The 24,630-nt window shown below is 29.3% G+C and overlaps 2 protein-coding genes across 3 annotated transcripts in view; one reads left to right on the forward strand and one right to left on the reverse strand.

Annotated features, from left to right (window-relative positions):
• Window positions 1–3,928, reverse strand: LOC107437504 (ras-related protein Rab-33B). The gene is made up of 3 exons (XM_016049525.4): window positions 3,766–3,928; window positions 2,171–2,401; window positions 1–1,145 (listed from the first exon to the last, which is right to left on the reverse strand). Exons 2-3 carry the CDS (start codon window positions 2,384–2,386, stop codon window positions 678–680), a joined length of 684 nt encoding a protein of 227 aa, XP_015905011.1. The 5' UTR covers window positions 2,387–2,401; window positions 3,766–3,928; the 3' UTR covers window positions 1–677.
• Window positions 3,927–24,630, forward strand: part of LOC107437503 (pentatricopeptide repeat-containing protein 2, mitochondrial) — a 24,508-nt gene continuing 3,804 nt past the window's right edge. Inside the window, exons 1-8 of one of the 2 annotated variants that reach the window (XM_043053728.2) lie at window positions 3,927–4,302; window positions 6,710–6,802; window positions 7,941–8,079; window positions 9,450–9,567; window positions 13,708–13,887; window positions 14,798–14,911; window positions 23,922–23,996; window positions 24,171–24,287. In XM_043053728.2, the coding sequence (XP_042909662.1) occupies window positions 4,227–4,302; window positions 6,710–6,802; window positions 7,941–8,079; window positions 9,450–9,567; window positions 13,708–13,887; window positions 14,798–14,911; window positions 23,922–23,996; window positions 24,171–24,287 (912 nt within the window). In that variant the 5' untranslated portion in view covers window positions 3,927–4,226. The remainder of the gene's footprint in view (window positions 4,303–6,709; window positions 6,803–7,940; window positions 8,080–9,449; window positions 9,568–13,707; window positions 13,888–14,797; window positions 14,912–23,921; window positions 23,997–24,170; window positions 24,288–24,630) is intronic. The other variant, XM_043053729.2, reaches the window with a different exon arrangement.

A 24,630-nucleotide genomic window follows, 5' to 3' on the forward strand; every position in this document is an offset into this window, starting at 1 on the left:
TACCAAAGCATAAAAGTTATTTTATTAAGTCATAAACTTGCTGGAAAATTGAACAATTTTCAAAAATTTTAAGTTAATAAAATATATACAATAAGTATAACAAGATTAATAATAATCTGAAAGTATTTATGAAAGACAAAGATTTTGTTAGAACGATCTACAGCTTTATTTATGACTGGATCCTTGTGAAAGAGTATCATTAAGTTTTTTCAATGAGTAATCTTTTCTGTCAAAAAAAATAATTATTTTAGAACAGTAATTAAGGGGGGGGGGAAGTTTACACCAAATAAAAAAATTAATTTTTTTTTATACTACATAGATTTTAATATATATATTAAAATGCAGAAAAAACAAAACTTAGATTTTTGTCAATAATTTTGCTTGTATTTACCATAATTTACTTAAGGGAAATTATTGGATTATCTTGAGTTTTTTATAAATATTGGCACAATTCATAACCAAATTTGATTCAGTTATAATTATGTATCTTTTCAAACATAAATGGTTTCTAAAAAATAAGAATTTACTGCCGCTTTTGACAAAATTTCATTTAAAATATATCAGATCCTTCAAGGGGAAGAAAAAACAAAACAGTAACCATCTTTTTTTACAGCTCAAATATATGACAAACTAGAATAATAGCACTCTAAATTAAATTGATACAGTTTAATGGATCATTAGCAACAACTACTCTCTTTTTCTTTGTCGACCGAAGAACTTGCAGGCCTGCTAGCAACGATATTACTCGAACTTCTCGGCAATGATGATGAGGTCATCATTGGCCTGCGACTTTTCAGTTTATGAGCAAGGGTCATAAAAATTGCATCCACATGTTCTGCTTCTCGATCATCAGTAGCAGACGTTTCAAATAAAGGCATGTCATGGTCATCAGCAAATTTCTGAGCCATATTAGTATTTACAGCAACAGCATCAATAATGTCACATTTGTTTCCCACCAATATTTTTGGAATGTCTTCACACTGTCCTTGATACTGCTTAAACTCAGCAATCCAGTGTGAAAGATTTTGAAAAGATCCTATCTTTGTAATGTCATACACAAAAACAACAGCATGGACATTGCGGTAGTAATGAGGAATCATACTTTTGCGGAATCTTTCCTGGCCAGCAGTATCCCACAGTTGTAACTATACAAGTAAACATTTAAAAATAGTCTATTAGATTATATTTACACAACTTATGAAATCGACATAAACCAAAGTAATAAAAAAAAGAAAAGATGATGATATATTGTTGAGACCGGATGTCGTCAAAAAGATAACATTTATCATATCATAGGATAATCTTTCTACTTAAATATTACAGCATATATAAAATAATACCACTAAAATATATGAGGAATATTATGTATTGTAATAAATTATGAAAATTATTATATAATAATATTAAAACTAAGAAAACTAAATAAAAAAAACAGTAAAATTATCTAAACTAAGCAAAATTACAGCTTAAATATAAAAATGCAATTTAGATGAGTTTAAAGGAGGCAAAAATTTTTTTTTTACAAAAATGATGATTGAATGTAATAACTAATTCAATGGATGTAGAAAAAAAATTACATAAAAGTGGAATCTTAAAAACAGAAACAGATAATGGAAGTTATAAATGAATTATTAAATCTTCACTACATTAAAAATTCTTATAGTTATCAATAAAATATATTTAAATCCCTCCTTCATAAATTAGCTAAATAAAAAAAAATATAGTCTAAAAAATTACATTAAAATTTTTTTTACTTTATTCTAGCAATGCGCAAATTAGTTATAAATGTAAATGAAAAAGTAAGAAATGCTTTTAGTTTTATGTATGAAGGTCCAGTGTAAAAGTAAGAAAAGTAGTAAATATTAATATCAATATTAAATCGAGGTATTTTTTTTAAATAAGTATCTTATTTTAAAAAATTTTCTCTTTTGAAATTTTTAATTATCTTCAAAGCTTTTTTAATTAATACTTAATTTGAAAAAATTTCCTTTTGAATCTAATCTTATAATATAGAAAATTTAATTTTTAAACGAAATCAGTATTTTGTCGTAAATGACTGTCACATGGAAAACTTTTGATTAAGTAAAATTTATAAATAAAATATGTTTCAAAAAATGGAATAATTTTTTAAAAAAAAATTATACAGAAACAAAAATGGATTTATTCATACCTTAATAGGTTCATTATCCACAACAACTTGTCTTTCTCGGAAGTCGACTCCAATTGTTGCTTCAGTTCTCATAGGAAATTTCCCACCACAAAATCTGTAGGTAAGACATGTCTTTCCGACATTAGAATCACCTATAACTATAATCTTAAAAATTCTGCGCTGTTTTTCAAAGGAGATTGATGACCCATCAATACTAGATGTTAAAGAGCTGCTCATTTTTAATTTCAATATCTAAATTAGAAATAAAAAATATATATATACATATATTTAAGTTATGTTATATCATGCAGATGCAATACGTCAATAAAATTAATTTATCTATCTGGTGTTTTGTTCTATCATGAATACTTCCAATTGGTTCACCATTTGCTTTCTAGCCAAGGCGAGTATGGCGAATATTGCTTAAGATGTTTTCTATCACATCTTAAATTTTTGTTCAAGCAATTCGAAACAACCTATACATATATATAGCTTTTTGTATTGTAAATATTATAATACAAAATTTTATATTTTAATATAAAGGCTTCACCATTATGATATATTTTATTTTGTAATGGTGAAGCCTTTGAAATAATGAGGAAAATTCTGCATTCAAACAAACTTACAGAAAATGAATAGCAAGCTGTAGGACAGAGGTTTGAAAATTTACTCTTTGTGCTAAGAAAAAAACGAATGCATATTATAATTTAAAAATATTTTAAATAATATAATTTGTTAACTCAACTTTTATTGGCATTATAAATAATTTTGCAGTAAGTACATAAGACTTTAAGTTAAATTTTTATATTTACAATAAACTTATTAAGTTCGGTCATTACTTTTCATGTATTTTCAAGTCATTATTTGATGTTTTAAGTTGACCCATGTACAGAGCTGTTCAGTATTTAGGCCCATGAGAAACAGTCTATAAAGGTTCCATTAGATATATACATATTTTAATCCATTTCTATCTAGTAATAATGTAAATTATTTTAAATCCAAAAATTAAACAGAATAAATTAAATACAGCTACCACTTAAAATATAAAGACAACAACTCAGTTAAAGTTTGTGGCTACAGAACTAGACATTAAAAAAAAAATTAATACAATTGTATAATTATATCCTGTGATTTGTTCTTAATAGAATGACATTTACTAAACACGAACCAATAAATTCATTCAAAATTCCAAATCGTTATTGTAATCGATTTAAAATCTTGGAAGCTCTTATGAATACTTTTATTACTATCACAATATATTTTCTACTTCCAGCGATAACATTATACTATGTTAGAAACATGAGAATAATTTAAAATTAGGGACGAAATAGTGATTTCATTCTAACAACATTTATTTAGCCGGGTTTTTTTTTGTTGTCTGTCATCATGCTTTCAAACATATCATTAAATCTTTAATTACAAAATGCTTTTCAATGTAAATCCTAATAGATTATTTTAAAAAATTGAAAGAAATAAAATTAAAATGTGTAAAATGATATATATTTAAGTTTGAGTTGCTTCAAACGGCAATAGTTAAGACGTAGTACAAAATTATTTAATTATAATGGATGCAATTGCCATACATTCAATAGATTTTTAAACGTTATTTTACTTACGGTATCACAATAATTTACTTGATATTTTTATAAGACAGATATATGACCATATCTCATTAATCTCTTAATAAAATTCATAATACTAAGAATTAAATAAATTTCCTTCTGTTCTTTCCCAAGCAGAGAAGTGAAAATAAAAACAATAATATATAATCACAGTTGCAGTTTTTATAACAGAAATATCAATCATTTAAAATTTCTACAATGATTTAAAGATTTCAAACATCTATTTCCCTAAGATATATAATTTCTATAATTATGCATTCAAAACTTTTTTCAGGAGTCCTAAACTTTCAATAATATTTAAAGTTTTGAATAGAATGAAGTGCAGTTGGGTTGCACCTAAACTCCGTTTATTATTAACAGCGACGGTACCTGCATGGTCGACCTTTGGTTGAGTTAAAGCAAAATTTAGTAAATTTGCCGGCAAATTAAATAAATAAAATTTTTTCAAGTCCAAAATGAATTCTCTCAGAAAATGTACTATTGGGAATGTTTTGTTCTCAAGATTTGTCCAAGAAAATAAAAGTTTACTAAGTATGCTTGATTTTATAAATATATATTACTTACGAATATTATTTTTAATACATAAATGTTATGCTACAATTTACTGTAAAGACGCTGACATATTTTTAATAAATACTGCTTTTTTTGGAAATGATGCATTTTTTATATTTCTTTTGAATAGGTTTATAAATAATTCAAGATATAAGTTATGTAATCTTGGAAAATTTGATCGGTATTTTACGTAACAGCGTTATAATCTGTTTTTTCTAGTAACTAAAATTAGGGCGAATTTATTAACCATTTTATGATTTCAATTAAATCTAATGACTGATCTCCGATTGAAATTTAAATTCATTGTGTGTTTACATATCTTTCTGTTTTTCGAAAACTACTATTTAAACTGTTACTGAAAGAATATTCTATTTTATAGAGCATTATATCTTACTAAACACGAGTTATAGAAATTTTCAAACAATTCTGTCGTATATTTTCCGATAATAAATGGTTTTGAAATTATTATTTAAATTAAGGTGTTGCCAGTTCTATCTCACTTAAATGCAAATTTGTGGTTCCTTAATTGTGTAAAGTTTATCTTTTGTCATTTTATAGGTAAGCAAGTAGACTGCTTCAACCTGTCATAAGAAAGGCAATTATTAGGATGATGCAATAATCTAAATTTTGTTACCCAAATCACATGTTAAGCAAATTTTATAATTTTTCTTCAGAAAACTTTTGGTTAACCCCTTAACTGTCGCAGGCGTATATTTATGTCTCGGCCAGACTGTGCATTAACTGCCTTCGGTAATTGTTTACCTTCGGGTAAGCGTATATATACGCTTACCCGAAGTACGATGCCTTGCATTGCGCTGCTATAAATAGAGCTACGCTCCAGCCTTCTGAATGCAGTAAAATGACCTTGAAAGTGTTAGCCAATGAAGGTGTTTGCAATGAATGTATTAACAATTTCGGAGGAGGGGGAAAGGGATGTGTTGGAAAAGTTATATCTCAATTTTTATTGCTTGTGTGCTTTTATTTGAGTAAGGTCCAGTTTATTCTTCTTTCGTTTTCATTTCCTGTGTATATTCGTCGAGAGTCCCGCTATCAGCGCAATGAATATGAGGTTTTTTTATATGTCCAAATATGTTTTAGGATTTATCACATAACAGCTAAATTTTAACATCTTTTATGTTGTATTTTTATTCTTTAATTTAAGTTTTGTGTTTTCTCTTTTTCCTTTTTCTTCCCTTGTGAAAGTAAACTGTTTTTAAATTGCAAAGCGTGCATCTTTTCCTCCCATTAAAACACCGCGTAACAAAGCGCACTGGGGAGTGAATCACGTACATTTTACTCGGTAAGTAAGGGGTTAAATAATTATTGATTTATTTTGAATGGGTTAAGTTTTGAAAAGTATTGCAAATCAGTGTTTACATGTGTACCTAATTTTAGTGAAAACTGGGCAATGACACTTTAGAAACTAATAAAGATTGGACAAACTCTAAAAGGTAACAATCATAGCCATATTATGTAATCCCTTATAAATCTGTTTTTTTAAAAAAAATTTCTCTCAGTACATATTACTGAGCAGCGTCACTTAGTGCTGAATATATGGTATTTGGCTGTTGTGCCAAATCACTTCGTTGCATCCCTAGTTTTCAGTGCTAGAAAAGTCAATGTACAGTAAAGGAGTGTGGTGAGGAGACCAGGTGGCTTTTAATAATTTATCATTTGTGATTTTATTATTATGATCAAAAGAATTCCAAAATAAAAGCATAAAAATTTTTACATAATTTTAAAGAATGTAATTTTATATGTCGAAATAAAATAGTTTGGCTGAAGTCTGACACATTAAATTTATAAAATATGTCTTTTCTAAAATTCAATTTTCCGAAACTAATTGACCAATTTTTAAAGTTTACTTAAAAAAATTTTGCTGCTTATGCTAATCAAAACGTGTTTATACCTCACAATTAAAAATTTTTTGTCCATTGTTAAATAAAATTTTGTTTATTTTCGGATAAATTTAAATGAATTTATAATTGTGTGCAAAGAGTTTTTAATTTGTTAAAAAAATATGCCCTAATATGTAAAGAAAGAAATTAATATTTATGGATTCAAACTTTCATTTTGATCGTATTTTCCAGATCGTGTCTACTCTCGATATTTTGTGGGTCAGAAATCAGATTTCAGAGGGGGGGAAAATTTAGTTTTTTAGAGAAAGTTTGTTCTTGTATCTGATTTTGTGACTGAAAATATCATCTGCACTGATTATTTAGCATATCAATCGCTGGATCAAAAGTAATATAGAATGTGTTTTGTGTGTGTGTGTGTGCACTGTACAAAGATTTTAATTATTTTTTATCTTATATGACAGGTTAATAATGTTTGTGCAATATTGTGGTATGAATATTTATTTGTAATTTTTTTTTTCTAAATGTAGATGTTCGTTATCTTTACAATGATCAGTTTCTTGGGATTGACAAATATGTTGATGCAAGGCAGAGAACTATTACTAGATTGGGAAATATGAGAGGCAAGTATTATAAAAAAAAAATTGGTTTTACGGCAATTCCATATGTGACGGAATGACATTTTGACTTGCAAAATTATAATTAATTGAAGTTTCTATGTATCTAATTTCAAATAAATTTTTTTTCCTCATGCATATCATTATTATTGGCATAATGTGCTTCATAAACTAAAAAACAGGATTTTCTATCTTTTTTACTTTTAATTTTGCGAACTTTTTATTTGCGTGACGGAATGACATTTTGGCAACCAAGCTTTTGGCATGCCGCTTAGAACTGGTAGCTTCTGCGAATTTTGTAGCTATTATTTTTCTGAAGTATTTTTTACTTTTAGTATAATGTGTAAGCAGTGCAAAATGTGAATTTGGAAAATTAACCTCAGGTTGGCTAGCATTTATTAACATCTATTTGCTGTGACGGAATGACAAAAAGTTTAGTAGAAGAAAGCCTTCATTTAAAAAATGTTTTATTAATATGTAAATGATAAACAGAATGTAACAGATAAACAGGATTAATATTTATGTAAGAATTAGTAAAAATTTCAACAGTTTGAAAATTAGGTTGTCTCTGAAGAGGTTTTATATCTAACTTGCCAATGTCACATCTTATCTTCGTTCTCAGGAAATTTATGCATTATTAAGACATGTGACGGAATGACGTAAAAGAAGTTACTTTTATTTTATATATTAAACTTAAAATGTTTAAATTTTGTTCTATATGCATATTTTTATCAAAATATTGCAAAAGAAAGATACATTTCTTTTATTTTATAAGTATTTTTCAAGAAAACAATTTGAGCACAAATGTGAACAATTCACTTGTCAGCCATGTGATTACTTTAGAATGCTGCCAGATTCAAAAAATTTAAAATTTATCAAAAATGAAACGGCAATATGTAGACTTAGGCTATTTTTGAACATATTTTTAAAATTAAAATATGCAATTCATAAAAAAAAAAATTTCACTTAAAAGTTGACACTTCCGTGGAATTGCCCTTTAATTAAAATATACAAAATCTCACTTATTGTTTATTTAAAAAAATGGCTGTTCTGTTTTCTTTATTACTTTTCTCTATATCCAGCTGTATTAACAACTATATCCATTTCAAATTTATTTATATTTATTTCAAATGGAATTTTCTAGGAAATTTTTTTAACCGTATGAAAGCACAAGTAACTAGCACTGTTCCATCTATGATATTTACTGAAGATTTAAAGACTGTAATTCATTCATGTGAAGATACTCCAGAAGATATAGAAGTTTCTATTCAAATGATTAAAAGGTTTGTTGCTAAAGTTAAGCTGCATTTTTTTCTTCTCTTATCCATTTATTTTGTTTAAATTATTTGTATAAATTTTTATTCTAATTTGGTAGTTTTGAAAGATAATAAGTATGATAATCTCGTTTAAAGTTAATTAGAAACTTTTAATGAAATGTTTGTTGTTAATTTAACATTTTGAAATGATAGCTACATTTAAAATAGCAAACTTTTATTACTATTTTAGAAATTTTTTTCAACATGAATCCTTTCCTTATGAAGAAAAGTAGTTTTGATCTTCTCAATCATTGAAATTGCTCTATTTAATGTGATGTTATTTTTCTATGAAAATAATAGTTCTGGCTAATTGTGTGAGTTTCTTTTATCTAAATGCCTTCATATATTTTGAAACTAATTTACTGAACTTAGGTACTTATTTTGTGGTCTAAATATTCTTATTTAATTTGTGAAGGTTATTTGTAAGAATATTTTAGCTATGTTATATTTCTACTGTCATTTTACAGTGTTTCCATTACAGAAAAAAAATGGGGGAGAATTTCTCACCCTTTCTCAAAAACTGGGTGAGATTTCAAAAAATTAAAAAAACACGAATAGACTTGAAAAAAAAATTTCTTTAATTATAATAATAAATTTTTAACATTTTCTAATTTCTAAACCATTGAATATTTTTGCTGCATCATCACATGGAAAATGTTCAATATCTACTTTTTCATCATTCTCATTAGGTTGCTCATCAGTCAATCTGTTACGATATTTTGTTTTAATTCGGTTTTGGGTGCTAAATGACCTTACAACAGATGCTGAACTATTTGGTATCACTAATTAAATTTGTAGGATTGTGCACACACTTTCCTATCCTCTACATCTGCCAGCATAGGCTTTTCAATTATTTCTGTTATGGAATAGTGAAGTTCGTTGAAGTTATTACCATGTTCATTCTTCTTGTTAGGTCTTCCAGCATAGTTTTCACAGACTTCAACTTTTACAAATTGCTGTAAATTGTCGATGCGGGAGTTTGATAATTCATTAACAGCTAAAAATATAGCTAACTTATATTGTTTAGTTATATAACTTATATAACTAAGCAACTTATTATATAAAGGACTCATTTTTTCCCCTCAACAATTATCGTAGCTGTTTTCATGTCTTTTTCAAAATGGCGGTAGACGAAATTTTCTCCAAAATTCGGGAGATTCGTGCATTTTGAAATTGATTAATAGAGTGTGCGAACATTAATAATTTTTAATGCAAGACAAGAAAAAAAATTTCGAGATTCTCACGCTGTAGTAAAAACACTGTTCTACCATTTGCAGATTAGTATTTTAAATATGTGTAGTTCAGTTGAAAAAGCTGATTTCTTCTTTACTTTTCAGGTATCACAAACAGAACAAAGAATTGAGGTTTGGGACATTTATTTTTGGACCTGTAACAATGAGGTTGTTTTATTATCTTAAGAAACAAGACATGATTTATGATTTTTTCAAGGATCAAGTATGTAAATGTTTGACTCTTTTTCCCTTTGAATTTTTGTCAGCATTTTTATCCTTCATTTTGTAAATATTAATTGTTAAAAGGGTTAGAGTAGGGGTGCACAACCTGCGGGCCAAATGCGGCCCGCGAGAACTTCTAAACACAATAAAAGAAGTTTAAAAAATGGCAATTTTTAATCGCACTTTTAAGTCATCACATTTTGGCACAATCAATTATAGCAGATTCTTTAGTAAATGTACGTTTAATGCGCTTTCTTTAAGCCGATTTTATTGTAAATATAAATGATTTTTTTAAAACAGTTATTTCCGCTTTTCTACGTGATTTCGGAAATCCCGAATTTTCATTACGACACGAGATTCAGATCGCCCATTTAAATAATCACTTTTTGGTGCACTTTATTTGTGACGATTTCATCTTAAATCTAAGTGATTTTTTATCTTTTTTTTTTGTTGCAATTCTTTCTTTTTTTCAACAATTTTCTTCGGCAGTTATTGCTATGCGTTTCCACGTATCATAGAAAATTCCAATTATTCTATTACGACATGCAAATTTTAAATCGTGCATTTGACAAGCTTTATTCGTGCTGAGTTCAGCATAAATATAAGTAATTATTTCACCCAATTATTTCTATACTTTTTTCATATGATTTTGACAATCCCGTTATTTAACTATGATGTTATTACGACACGTGATTGTTAATCGCGCAATTAAATAATCACTTTTTGATACGGTATTTCGGTGCAGTTTTATCGTAAATCCTTGTTATTTTTCCTTCGTTTTTTTTTCCACAACGAATATGATTTGGTCGAATGTGGTAATGAATTGTGATTTGGTCAAAAACCAAATATTCGTTTAAAAAAAAAAAGAAGAAAAATCGACTGAACGCCGTACACTTGGGGCCAAGTAGCAAAATCTTTTAGCAGCATAGCAGCACTGAAACTGAAATTTCAATGCTCAGAATAATATTTCCTGGAAAAACGTATTCATAAATTAACTCTAAAAAATAAGGCCAATCAAGAACGTTTTTGAAAATGTCNGTTGTGAAACAGTAAACGCTGACCGTTACTGTGAAACACTGCGGAAATTGCGACGTGCCATTCAAAACAAGAGGCGTGGAATGCTTACTGCAGGTGTTGTGCTCCTCCATGACAATGCTCTTTCACATACAGCTCGACGCACAGCAGCTGTTTTGACGAAATTTGGCTCGGAGTTGTTTGATCATCCACCCTACAGCCCTGATCTTGCTCCCAGCGATTTTCATGTTTTCTTGCACCTCAAGAAATTCCTGTCCTCCGGTGAGCGTTTTGGCAACGACGAAGAGTTGTCACACGCTGGTTCCATTTACGGGTGGCAGAGTTCTACGACAGAGGAATACAAAAATTGATCCCACGATACGACAAGTGTCTCAATTCTGGTGGTGACTATGTTGGAAAATAGCTGAGACATTGCTGTACTTGTTGCCAATAAATATGTTCCTGAAAGTATGAGTTCTTTTTTTAAAATAAAAATAGGGAAACTTACTTTCTGGATGCGCCCCGTAATTCTAAAATGAATTTTCGTATTGCATGATATGATAAAAAAAAAACATTTCTTTTCTTCAAAGTTTATTTATTTTGATAAATCTATTGTTCATATGATAAAAATAGCAATTTTTTTTGTAAAAAAATTGCTATTCTTTATTTTTGAATGAATTCTAAAAATGAACACCTTTAATTTTTTGCAAATATATTACAAAGTTCATTGATAAAAAAATAGAACGCTAATGTTTAAATAAACATTACTACATTTGTCATTAACATGTCTCAATACATGTGCGGCCCTTCGTTAGCCAACCTGCTGTGCAAGTGGCCCTTCACTCAAAAAGGTTGTGTTCCCCTAGGTTAGAGCATTAAAATATTTTTAATATCTAATAGGACCTTGATTAACAAAGTAATTGGGATCTTTTTTACTTGAAATAATCAAAATATTTTGATAGTTTTTTCAACCTATTTTTATCAATAAATTCTGAGTGCTATACAGCTCAGTGTATGATGGCTGTTAAAATCACATCCAGTCTGAGAACATTTGATTCTATAGTGTCTAATTTTATAAACTGGAAAAATAGGAAACGCGCATAGGAAAAATATGTTTCGAAGTTAAAGAAACAGTCTTAAGGAAAAAAAGTGTTTCGAAGTTATGCTTTATAAGTACCTTAAAAGCTGAATGTATTGCTACATTAAATTTTATTTTTGAGTAACATTTTTCTATTTACAAATTTTTGAAATGTTTGTATATTTGTTTAAATTGCAAAGTTTAAAATTAATATAGAAATGTGTTATTTATATGCTTTCAAAGCTCGAGAAGATAGAAAGTTCTATCTCTATTTCTAGCCTGTTATTTTCAAGAACAGGCAAGAAAAAAAATTTTTTTTATTAATGTATGCCTTATAAAAAATTTATATTCTAAAAGTGTAATACTGATTTTATTAAGGGATGGATTTAACATTTTGATATTGTAATGATTCTGTTTTTGCCGGTTTGATTGTAAAAAGTGACCAATTTTATTATCTAACGATTTCATTTTAGTAGCAGTCATTGTTTTAATATGATCATTTAAAAAAATGTCATTTTGTTGTGCAGTATAAAGAGTTGAAGGTGTATAGTTTAATTATGACTGCTTACTATTGAAAAAGGGGAAAAAACTCTTTACATGTAAATTTTTTATTTTATTTCAAAGTTTAATTTGATAGTATTCAAGTGAAAGATGTTTAAAGTGTAGAGTGTACTATAAGTATCACTCGAAATTAGCCTTTTAAAGAGATCTTATGCTGAAAAAATAAGTTATATGCATTTTACTTGAGGTTGAAAAATGTGGTTATAACTGTGAAATATATTAACTATTAACTAAACTGTGAAATATATTAACTAATTATTGGATTCAGCTGAGGCATTGTAGTTTAAACAGGGTTTGAAAAAGCCCAGGGAAAATTGTTTTTTTTTTTTTCATTTAGTAAACATAAACTTTAAAGTTTTACTGTGTGAATAATTTTATTAAATAGTGTTGTATAAGCTTAGAAATAGAAATAAATCCAAAAAGTTAATTTAAAATACATGTAACAAAATTAAAGGAAGTTTAAAGAACACATTTTTACTAATACATATTTGAATCTTCTTGACTGTTAAATACATAAGGTTTCACAATTTTAAAATATAAATGCAACAGTAATATAAAAGGAACAAGTTTATTAATCTTTTAGTTTTCACACACATTTATTTACTATATTTATTAAGCATATATATATTACCTATTATAAATTTATAATCAGTAAATATTTATAATCAATAAAAATTAAAATTTCATCTGACTTTTAACTTTAATAAAATAAAACTAAAATAAATATTTAATGGTCTTCCATGTTTTTATAATAACATGACGTATAATTATAAAGAGTATCAGTTATTGTCTCATTTTTTTCAAAGATTTAACCTACAGAAAAAGGCTTCATTTCTAAATAAATAATTTTAACTTTATATTTTTAATTTCAAAATACAAATGTATCAATAAAATTATGAAAAAAAGCATATATTTAGTTGTAGCTTATTTTTTAAAAACCAGAAAATAAAACTTTAAATTTGTTAATGTATCACTTAGTAAAAAAAAATTAGAAAAAACCTGCTTAAAGATTTCAATAGTAATATAAAATTATACCTTAAAGTTTCTTTTTCTTTACAAATATTAAAAACTTAATCATAGCTCGCAACGCTGACAAATTTATGTTGCACAATAAATTATGTAAAATTAAGTGTGCATCGATAAGCTTTAGTGAAAACAGTTTAAAAAAAAAAAAAAACATTTAGTGTTCTAAGTAGGTTTTTTCAAGGTGGGCCAACTCAATAAAACAGAGGCGGGTTTTTTCAAAGTGGGCCCACTTGGCGAACCCTGAGTTTAAATAAGAGAAATTATTACTGAAGTGTACAAAATTTAGGTAATACTTTTTTTTATTGTTTAAGAACTGTTGAAAAATTATATATAACTTAATAAAGTATATTTAAAAATAATATGTAACTTAAATATGATTTAATGGCTACTTAGACTATATATGTAGATTAATTAAAATTTTTATTTAAAAATTAACTGACATCTTTTTTCTCTTTTCTATAGGAACTGGAAGGATTCTTTGATCAATTGAAATCATACTATTTAGGCATGGATATTTATTTCAAGAATGGAAAATATGAAGAAATTTTGGATGCATTTGATCAGTTGCAGGCTAAAAAGATAGCAGAAACTAAATTTCCCAGAGAAGGAGTAGTTCTGGCTACAGGGGCTTGCTATAAACTAGTAAGCATTATAATTTTTTTTTTTTTATTATTAAAAAAAATATTGTTATAGCTTATTGGTTCATTCAGAAGAAATAAAAAATATCCATTAAGTTTGTAATTAACAGTTGTTTAAAACTATGTTTAACATAATTTAATGCAATTTATTAATAAATTGTTAAATCATTTACAAGTTTAGTTAGTTTGATAATGGCTCTGCATTTTTTAAAGGATAACAGTATATTTATTCAAATCATAAAATTTTTAAAAAATATATTTTATCTTTTTTTTAATCTAAAATCTTATGTGGAATAGTTGAATTATGTAGCAAATTTGTTTCTATTCATAAAATGTTTAACATATTTCTATTTTAATTAACTTTTTTTTTTAATTCTAAGTCACATTCTATGTCTGCTATTTTTAAAGAAATAACTCAAATTCATCCTTAAACATTTATTGTTACTGTCTGTAAATCATTAGAAGCTAAATTTGAAGATTGAATTTGTTTTAAAGATCATTATAGGAATGATTAAAAAAAATTGTAGGATGGAACATTATTATTGATCTTACATAGTAATTGCGATTGCAGCTCTTAATTCCATTTGGGGAAAAAATTTCTTTTGATATGTGTTGCTTTTAGAAATTAAAATACAAATTTTCATTTCTTTTTCAATTCTTAAGTTATTTTACTACTGTAAAATTGGACTAGTTGTCCATTGAAGCTTGTACCCTCTTTGTTTTATAAATTCAAAGATATATAAATAACAAATGTCACGATATCATTTATCAGTTAAAACTAAGAGTTCTTCGCTATTTAAATATTCATTATCTTAATTGTATGAATATTTTTCCTTTGATTTTTCTCCACCTTGTATGTATGTAAATATTCTTCTGTTGATAATAATTATTTAATTTTATTTATTTCAATAAAGAATACTCCAGAAACTTTCCAAAGAGCAACAGAGTTGGTAACATTGGCAAGAGAAGCTAGAGTTCCTGTTCTAAGAAAAGCTCTAACATTTGTAGTGGCTTTAGCTTTGAATCAAGTAAGAAATGTGTTCCTCTCAATAACCTAACAGGGGTCTGTCTGAGTTTTTCTGAGAGGTACCTATTTTGTGAAAATTTAGACATAATTTGTGAAAATTAAAAAAAATAATAATAAATCAACATAAAAATATGAATTTATCGTTTCTAACGGGGTACAAAAATTAAATTTTAAGAAGAAGTATTTTGTGACACTACCGTTTTTCCTAAAGTTGAATTTGTGAAGGTACCGCTAAATGGTAGTAAATTTGACCTGGACAGACCCCTGCTTTAGTTTTCAAATCTCTGCAAATTAGACCAAAAAACCATTTTGTTTTTCCAACGTACATGACTTTTCTTGTGCCCTAACTTGGGAATAACAGATTTGTATTGCAATCAATCAACCCAGTTTAAAGGGGGAAAGGGTCTTAATTAAAAATTGAGTTACTCAGGGGGGAAAAGGCTCAGCTGTTTCCTAATCTAATTATTCAAGAATCGATATACACTATCTGGAAGAAAGTGACGGGACAACTGTAAAGTTTGGTGGAGGAGGATTGATGGTATGGGCCTGTTTCTCCTGGTATGGGGTTGGCCCACTGGTGAAGGTTGATGGTATGATGAATGCCGGTGGATACTGTGATATTCTCGACAATCGTGTTCTTCATACCTTGTGGGTGGACAACATACGGTATTGATGATTGCTTGTATCAAGACGACAACGCAAGATCCCATGTTGCAAGGAGGACTCTTGATTGGTATGTGAACAACAACGTTAAACGCATGGAGTGGCCGGCGAAGAGCCCTGATCTTAACCCATTTGAACATCTCTGGGACGAATTGGACCGTCAGTTGAGGGCCTACACCCCAGTCCCCAAAAGCAAGCATGAACTATGGAACTTCTTGTTAAACATTTGGAAGGAAATTCCTCTTGCCACTATGGCTAATTCAGTGGAAAGCATGCCCAGAAGGGTTGCAGCTGTGATCGCAGCCAAAGGAGGTCCTATTAATTTTAATAAATATGGGTTTATGTCGTTATAGTGTCGTGTCCCGTCACTTTCTTCCAAATAGTGTACTTATGAAATGTGTTTCCAATTCTGGACCAATATTCTGTTCCTTTTCAAAGTTATTTTCAACCTGTTCATAAACTGTTACAAAAATATTTTTCGAAACATATTTCAATTTTTCCAAAACACATAGGTCAANAAATTGGACTTGTTGTCCCTTGAAGCTTGTACCCTCTTTGTTTTATAAATTCAAAGATATATAAATAACAAATGTCACGATATCATTTATCAGTTAAAACTAAAAGTTCTTCGCTATTTAAGTATTCATTATCTTAATTGTATGAGTATTTTTCCTCTGATTTTTCTCCACTTGTATGTATGTAAATATTCATCTGTTAATAATAATTGTTTAATTTTATTTATTTCTATAAAGAATACTCCAGAAACTTTCCAAAGAGCAACAGAGTTGGTAACATTGGCAAGAGAAGCTAGAGTTCCTGTTCTAAGAAAAGCTCTAACTTTTGTAGTGGCTTTAGCTTTGAATCAAGTAAGAAATGTGTTCCTCTCAATAATCTAACAGGGGTCTGTCTGGGTTTTTCTGAGAGGTAACTATTTTGTGAAAATTTAGACATAATTTGTGAAAATTAAAAATACTATTAAAAAATCAACATAAAAATATGAATTTATCGTTTCTAACGGGGTACAAAAATTAAATTTTAAAAAGTATTTTGTGAAACTACCGTTTTTCCTGAAGTTGAATTTGTGAAGGTACCGCTAAGTGGTAGTAAATTTGACCTGGACAGACCCCTGCTTTAGTTTTCAAATCTCTGCAAATTAGACCAAAAAACCATTTTTTTCCCCAGCATCCATGAATTTTCTTGTGCCCTAACTTGGGAATAACAGATTTGTATTGCAATCAAGCAACCCAGTTTAAAGGGGGAAAGGGTCTTTATTAAAAATTGAGTTACTCAGGGGGGAAAAGGCTCAGCTGTTTCCTAATACAGGGTTCCTACACGGTCAGGAAAACCTGCAATAGTCAGGATATTCTAAAATTAATCTAAAAAGTCGGGAAAAAGTCAGGATTTTTCTAACATATTCATAAAGTCAGGATTTTTCTTACATATTCATAATACATATTCATAACATTTATTATTTATTACATATTCATAAGGATTTACATATTCATAAAGTAAGGAAAATAAAAAAAAAAACTATAGTTCATTCAAAGACTGACAGGCAAAAATAAAGTTTCAAGGAAAAATTCTGTAATCTGGTAAAAATCTGTTAGCAAAATTTTTTCCAAAAAAGTTCTGCCAAATCAGGTGGCTGGAAAATCTTCCTTGTGTGGAGTGGGCCATATTAATTTTTGACAACATTAAAAGGTACATAGAAGAGAAAAAAAATTCTCAATCAGCTGGAATCTGAGTAAAAAATGTCGAAGACTGTGTTAAGGATCCGATAATGCTACCAAAATTAGCATTCTTTAAGCTAATTTCTGAAGAATTTCAACCTTTTCTTTTAAATTTGCAGACCTCCAAACCTCTCAGTCAATACTTATATTCCAGTATATCAGAACTAACACAAAATCCTTTGCGGCGATATGTAAAAAAGTCTGTTATAGACAATGCTACAACTGCAAAGAAAATATCAAGTATTGACTTAACAAGCAATGACAATCTATTAAGTGTTAATAATGTGATTATAGGTTTTGCAGCAAGTAAATATCTGAATATGATAAAAAGTAATGTGAAAGAAAAGGGATATTTCAAGTTAGAATGTCGAAAATTCCTTTTGACGACGGTCAAAAAAAGTCCATTGTTGTTTGGTATGACACGTGGCATTTCAAGTTTAGTTCCAGAATTGATCATTCAACATCTATCCATTACTCAACAAAGGATGGATACCTGTCTGGAAATTCTCCATGTTAATAACTGGGTAGATGAAACAACGGCAGAAAAAGCAAATAAGGAATTTTTACTGTTGTGTGATGCTGCCTTAAAAAAGGAGAGAAAAAGAGTTTCTTAGAGTTTAATCCATAGCAACAGAGATAGGAAAAATTTTTTCCGAAATATTTGCACGGAGAAAAAAATTTTTTGTGGGAGGTTATAAAAATTGTTCTTATCCTCTCTCATGGTAATGCAACAGTCGAAGGGGGGGTTTTCAATCAATAAAAGCTTATTGGTCGAAAACCTCAATGAAGACTCTATTATTTCACAAAGGCGTGTGTATGATTATGTTTCATTTATAAATGGAATAAAAAACATAAACATTAATGAAAAAGTGCTAGATGCTGTAAAAGGATCTAGAACAAGATGCAGAAATGCATTAGAAGCCAAAAAAAAAAAAAAAAAAAAAAAAAAAAAAAANAAAAAAGAAAAAAAAAAAAAAAAAGAAAAACGAAGAGAATAAAAAAAGTTGAAATTTCTAGAAAACGAGAAAAAGAAAAGATAGATGATTTGAAATTAAGAAAATCTAAATTGACGAAAGCTGCTGCAACAGAACTGGATGTTCTTGATTCAGAAATTGTCAAACAAAATATGTTGATATTATATAACATAGGAGCTCCTGAGTTTCTCCGGAAGCTTACAGTATTACAGAAGTAAATTTAAAAATACTGAAAAAAAAGAAGATATTTTTGATTTTATTTTTCTCACAAGTTGCATAATTTTTCCATCTGAATTTTTTTTTGGTATATAATTAACTTTTCTTGACTTTTTCCCCTTTATATTTCAATATTATCTTTTAAAAGAAAAGTCAGTTTGAAGTGAATTGGTGATTTTTAAAAATTATTAGCTTAATGTAACAACTGTTCTAGTATGTTTTAAGAGTAAATATTATTTGAGGATACTGATACACATCTCACAGATTTGATTAACCCTTTATATCCTGACGACACTCATGCATTTGGTTCCACTTAACATTAAATAAAATAATATTTCCATAATCCAACAGATTTTCTTGATCTTTTTATTTAAATAGTTTTCGTATCTAACTACAAAAGCACACTAAAAGTTTAATCTAGTAATGATAATTAGTACCTGCAAAAGTCAGGATATTGTTTTCTCAAAATAGTGTAGGAACCCTGTAATATAATTATTCCAGAATCGATATACACTATCTGGAAAAAAGTGACGGGACAACTGTAAAGCTTGGTGGAGGAGGATTGATGGTATGGGCCTGTTTCTCCTGGTATGGGGCTGGCCCACTAGTGAAGGTTGATGGTATGATGAATGCCGATGGATACTGTGATATTCTCGACAATCATGTCCTTCCTACCTTGTGGACAACGTACGGTATTGATGATTGCTTGTATCAAGACGACAACGCAAGATCCCGTGTTGCAAGGAGGACTCTTGATTGGTATGTGAACAACAATGTTAAACGCATGGAGTGGCCGGCGAAGAGCCCTGATCTTAACCCAATTGACATCTCTGGGACGAATTGGACCTTCGGTTGAGGGCCTGCACCCCACTCCCCAAAAGCAAGCATGAACTATGGAACTTCCTGTTAAACATTTGGAAGGAAATTCCTCTTGCCACTATGGCTAATTCAGTGGAAATAATGCCCAGAAGGGTTGCAGCTGTGATCGCAGCCAAAGGAGATCCTACGTCCTATTAATTTGAATAAATATGGGTTTATGTCGTTAGAGTGTCGTGTCCCGTCACTTTCCTCCAAATAGTGTACCTATGAAATGTGTTTCCTGTTCTGGACCAATTTTCTGTTCCTTCCCAAAGTTATTTTCAACCTGTTCATAAACTGTTACAAAAATATTTTTCCAAACATATTTCAATTTTTCCAAAACACGTAGGTCAAAGTCCTCCTATAAATCCTACTTTTCAAATATATTTTTTATTATTGATTCTCTAAGCCTTGATTATTAATTTATTTTTTATTATATTTCTACGGTATATCCTCTGTCCCTAGCAATCTAATTACCACATTCTAAGAAATTACCCTTTTTTTAGCTAGTTGCTATACTTGTTTAGCCATCACCATGGAAAGGGGATTCAGTTGCACTTTTTTAAACAGGTCTTCCTGCATTACAGAGGAACAGCATATGCTAGATTAGTTTTTCCCAACCTTGGGGTGATAAGTATTCAAAGTAAAAAAAATTGAAATTAATAATAACGAAAAAAGGCCAGTGAATATCGAAATTGTAAACATGCGAAACTTATCGTTATTTTTCATACAAAGAAACAAGAATTAAAAAATAAGGGACTTTAGAGGCGTTAGGAATAGGAATTTAGGAATAAAAGTTTAGGAGTGTCTTTGGTATCTGTAAGGTTTGCCACCACTAGATGGCGCTACAAAATATGAACAAAACTTAAGAATTAATTAAAAGAGAATCTCGCTTCTGATGGAGAGTGGTGAAAAAAGGATTAGTATGTGGGAGGAAGGAGCGAAGCGCTTTTTGACGATGTGATTTGTAAATATTTTTATATACTTAATTTTATGTTTGTGATGTGGCATAGTAGGTGTTTAAATAAATTTGTTTTATGCCAAGAAAAGTTTAGTGTGAAAATCATTTCACATTATGAAAATTTGAAAAAGAACCTGCAAGTTTTAGTGTATCGCAGGTGGAAACAAGTAAAAATCTGATCTTCGAGAATAGAAATATCTTCTCTTGAAGGTCCTGATTGTATCTGCTGGGTTATTATACCCCTACTTCTATTCAAACGTTCCTCTCTAATCTCGCCCATTCTCCTTCCAATTTAAAGACATGTCAGAGGAAAAGCCGATTAGTAAACAAGTTTGAAACATTTGTCGCTATACAGCAGTGCAAATCGTCAATTCAGAGAACTGAGATACATCTTTTCTCAAATCCGCCAGTCTTTACTAGTTTGCTCAGTTTACAACTGGTTTTCAAGCATTCACATTGAAGTGTGAAAATTCGCAATTAATTCAAAAAGGAAGTGTCGCCAGTGTTTGTCGAAGTATTTTAAAATTTGGTTTTATTTTGTTACTGCAAAATGTGCAGTTTCCATGTTTTCTTTTGTGCGGCAAAACATTTACTAGTGATGAGGCAATGAACCCCTCTTGAATGAAAGACTATTTAGCAAAAGTATATTGTGACAAAATGAGTAAACCCTTCGTTATTTTCAATATCTCAAAACTATTGATAAACGGCCTAATTCAAGCCTTTAACCCACTGACGGTTCTGCACATAAAAAGTCGCATTTTAACCTGCAGTCTTCTCTGCATAGCAAAACCAGTTTTTCCATGTTAATAGATAGTTGAATAGTGTATAGGGGAGACACATTCTCCCAATTTTACCCATTTGCTTAACCGCCAGTGGGTTAAAGGTGCTTTTTCCACGGGTGTTTTTATAAAGTGCTTAATTTTCCCTTTTTCGAATTGTGATATTTTTCTTTACCATGTTGATTTTCGCCCCCAAATTATGCAAAAAGACATTGTCCTGTTCAATGTTTCATAATTAATTCAACTTCAATCTATTTCAATGTACCGTCGGTCTGTAGTGTATGAAAACACTATTTGTTTTACGCGTTTAATGAAATACTTGCAGGTCCGCACTTGCGTATACTGAACTGGATTCAGTGGTAAGGATTTTTTACTCTCGTATGCAACCCTGCTGCATTTTGCAAGAGATTCTTAATTTAAAACTTTATTTTCCACCCTCTGTAATAGACTCAAAAAATATCTCGAATTTTTGCTGATTATGGGGAGCAACTAAGCATTGTAAAATTTTAAATGTCTTTATTGATAGCTAAATGTGGTAAACCTCACACATTTTGCAAAATTCTTTAAAATAGTTGAAATCATGTCTTTTGAGAGATCGAGTTATAAGATGTGTCACTCGGTTTCTCTGAATAACAATACTGTTGCAAGGGAATCAACCAAATAGCTGCAGATGTCAAATAAAGCTCACCAAATTTTTGTAAGAAGGAAAATTTGCATTGCAGATAGATTAATGAACTGCGACTGATAACATAGCCATTGTATTAGCTTATGTGTGGTTTATCAAAGAGTGTAGGGAGATCAACGAGGAAATGTCGATTTTTAAAATAGTGAAAGATTATTTTGTGGAAAAAGAAATTCTATTAAATATGAGTGCTTGTGCAATAGACGGTGCTCTTACTATCACTGGTCAACATGCTGGGTTTCTTGCTCACTTAAGAAAGAAGTGGCAGGGGTCATCATAATTCACTGTGTCATTCATTGTCAACATTTGGCTGCAAAACAGTTGAGTGGTGTGCTGCATGAAACTTTACAATTTGTTATTTCTGAAATCAATAAGAGCAAAGTAAATTCCCTTAATGACTGTTTGCTCCAGGCATTTTGCCTTGAAAATTATGGAGTTTAAACGCTTGCTCCTACATACGGCCATGAGAGCACTTTAAAAAAGAAACTATTCGTGCCTATGTGTTACTCGGTTGCTGACTTTCACGAATCCAGTGATTTTGTTTTAAGTAAGAATTTGCAGCAATGCATGTTCAAACTTGCTTACCTTATGGATATTTTTTAAAAACAAACAAACGAAATCAACGTAAAGCTTCAATGAAACGAGATAAAGATTATTAAGGCTAAGGGAATCCTATAATCATTAATTGCCAAGTTTGATATCTGCAAGTCAAATAATGGTCATAGAGATTTAATTCAGTTTCCTACCTTTATAAAGTTTTCAATGGCAGATAACTAGAAGACAAAATTTTAATTTTTACTGATCGTCTTGATCTGATAAAAACTGATGGAATCAAGAATTAGAAATTCCCGGTTGGATTTTTGATCTCTTCTCTTTTAAAACTGTAAATAAGCTTACTCCCTCTTTGCAAACTGAATTTCTAGACTTGAAGTATGAATGTGAGGCAAAGGTCGTTTTCAAAAAGTACGCTTACGAGTTCGCTTTGGTAAAGCTTATGAAAACCTAACCATAAATGTGTGGGGGGGAAACTAAACTGCTTTTCATCGCTTTCCCTTCAACATTCTTAGTAGAAAGAGGATTTAGTTTTTTCGTCCAGCTTCTCACAAAACAAAGAAATTGGTTGGGCATTTGTTTTAAAGGAAACCTATGTTTAAATCTAAAAAACATAAAGCCTGACATTCAAGCTTTCACTGAAATATACCAACACAAAGTAGTCATTGAAAAGGGCAGTAAAAATAAAAAAATTCAGTTTTAAAATTTTAATTTTTTTCTCAAATTTTAGGTTCTTAATGATTTCAATTCTTCTAGATTACATTAAAAAATAAATTTTAATTTTTTTCCTTGTTCTGATTATTTTGTTTCAAATATCACCTCTTTTAAAAAAAAATATTTTTAAAAGTGACTGGATAAAACTGCTCCATTATTTGCATTTTAATTAAATTAAAATCAGATATAATTTATCTTATTTTCAGTTTTATTGATGCTCACTAGCAAGGTAAGTTTTTTTTTTTCAAAGAAAAAGGGGCAATATGTGTCAGCCAACCCCTAGAGGAGGGTGATGGGCCACAAAAGGAGATGGTCTTGGTAGTTTTCCCCATCTCCCTTGTAATTTATGGGTTCAATGCATAAATCACTAGAAGCTAGATGTTGAAAACATGTGTCAAATGACATCAGATTCTCTGAAAACTGCAGGTACGCAAAGAAAAAAAAATTTTTTTTGGGGGGGGGCGAAATTTTTTTTTATTTTGATGTTTAAAAAGTGTATGTACGGGAAATAAACCCTTCAGCAAAAACGAGATCAGGATATGGGATTTTATACTATATTATCATAGTTACTTAAAATCATAGCTAATGATTACTTGCTGTAAACTATGATTGCTTGTAATGAATTACATTTTAACTCTCTCTACTCTAGACTGAATTTTATTTTATTCAATCCTTAAATTGTATTTTTATAAATTTTTAAAAATTGTATTGAAATTTAGCTTTGAACTTCAAAATTTTTTTGTTGCAATTCCTTCGTGGTATAAGTTTTTTATTTTTATTTTCTAAAGAATGTTATAAAATAAGATTATTTTGTTATTGTATATGTGCTTGATTCAATGTGTTTTGATAAATTTACAAAAATCAAGTTATATATTTTTTTAGAATAAGCCAGATATTGCCTTGGAAATCCTTTCTAGTATAGACCGCTATAATAATATTACTGGTAATAATCTAAAGGTAAGTCTTTCTTATTTTTCACTGTATTTTCTTTCATATTTTTTTAATGTTTCTGTATCTTTTCCTAATAATTACAAATTTAGTTTTTTTTGTGTGTGTGTGTTGTTAAGTTAGTGTTTTAATGACCTTTTTTTTTCCTTTTACATTTTGAAATAACTATTTTCTTCTTTGCAGTTGTTGGCCTATGCAGGTTTAGGCCGTACTCAAGATGCATTTAGTATTCTTCGTCAAATAACAGACCAAGATGCACCTATTCAATCTAGGATACGAGGTGAAGTTTGTCAAGCAACAGTGAGTAAAGTTAATGTGTAATACTAATCAATAAGTATTTAGCTTATGATCTATATAGTTGACAATTCAGGGATGAAAGACTTCCACAAAAAAGTGGAAATCCGCTTTTTTCTCCCAATTTTTAAAATTTCCGGCCATGTTCCGAAAATTTATATTTTTGGGGAGTCCAATTAGAGAAACCCAAACCGCCTGAATGGTACTTGGTTTAATGTTATTACCAACTCTCACTCCTTGCTTTTAGTCCTATCTTGTTTATTGCTCTTGAATAAAATGTCTGCTTTGCTACATTGCCTGATTTGCTCTGCCCCTGTAGCCCAACATTAAATTTAGTCTTCAAAAATAA

This window comes from Parasteatoda tepidariorum, chromosome 5 (assembly GCF_043381705.1).
Source record: "Parasteatoda tepidariorum isolate YZ-2023 chromosome 5, CAS_Ptep_4.0, whole genome shotgun sequence".
NCBI classification, from domain to species: domain Eukaryota; kingdom Metazoa; phylum Arthropoda; class Arachnida; order Araneae; family Theridiidae; genus Parasteatoda; species Parasteatoda tepidariorum.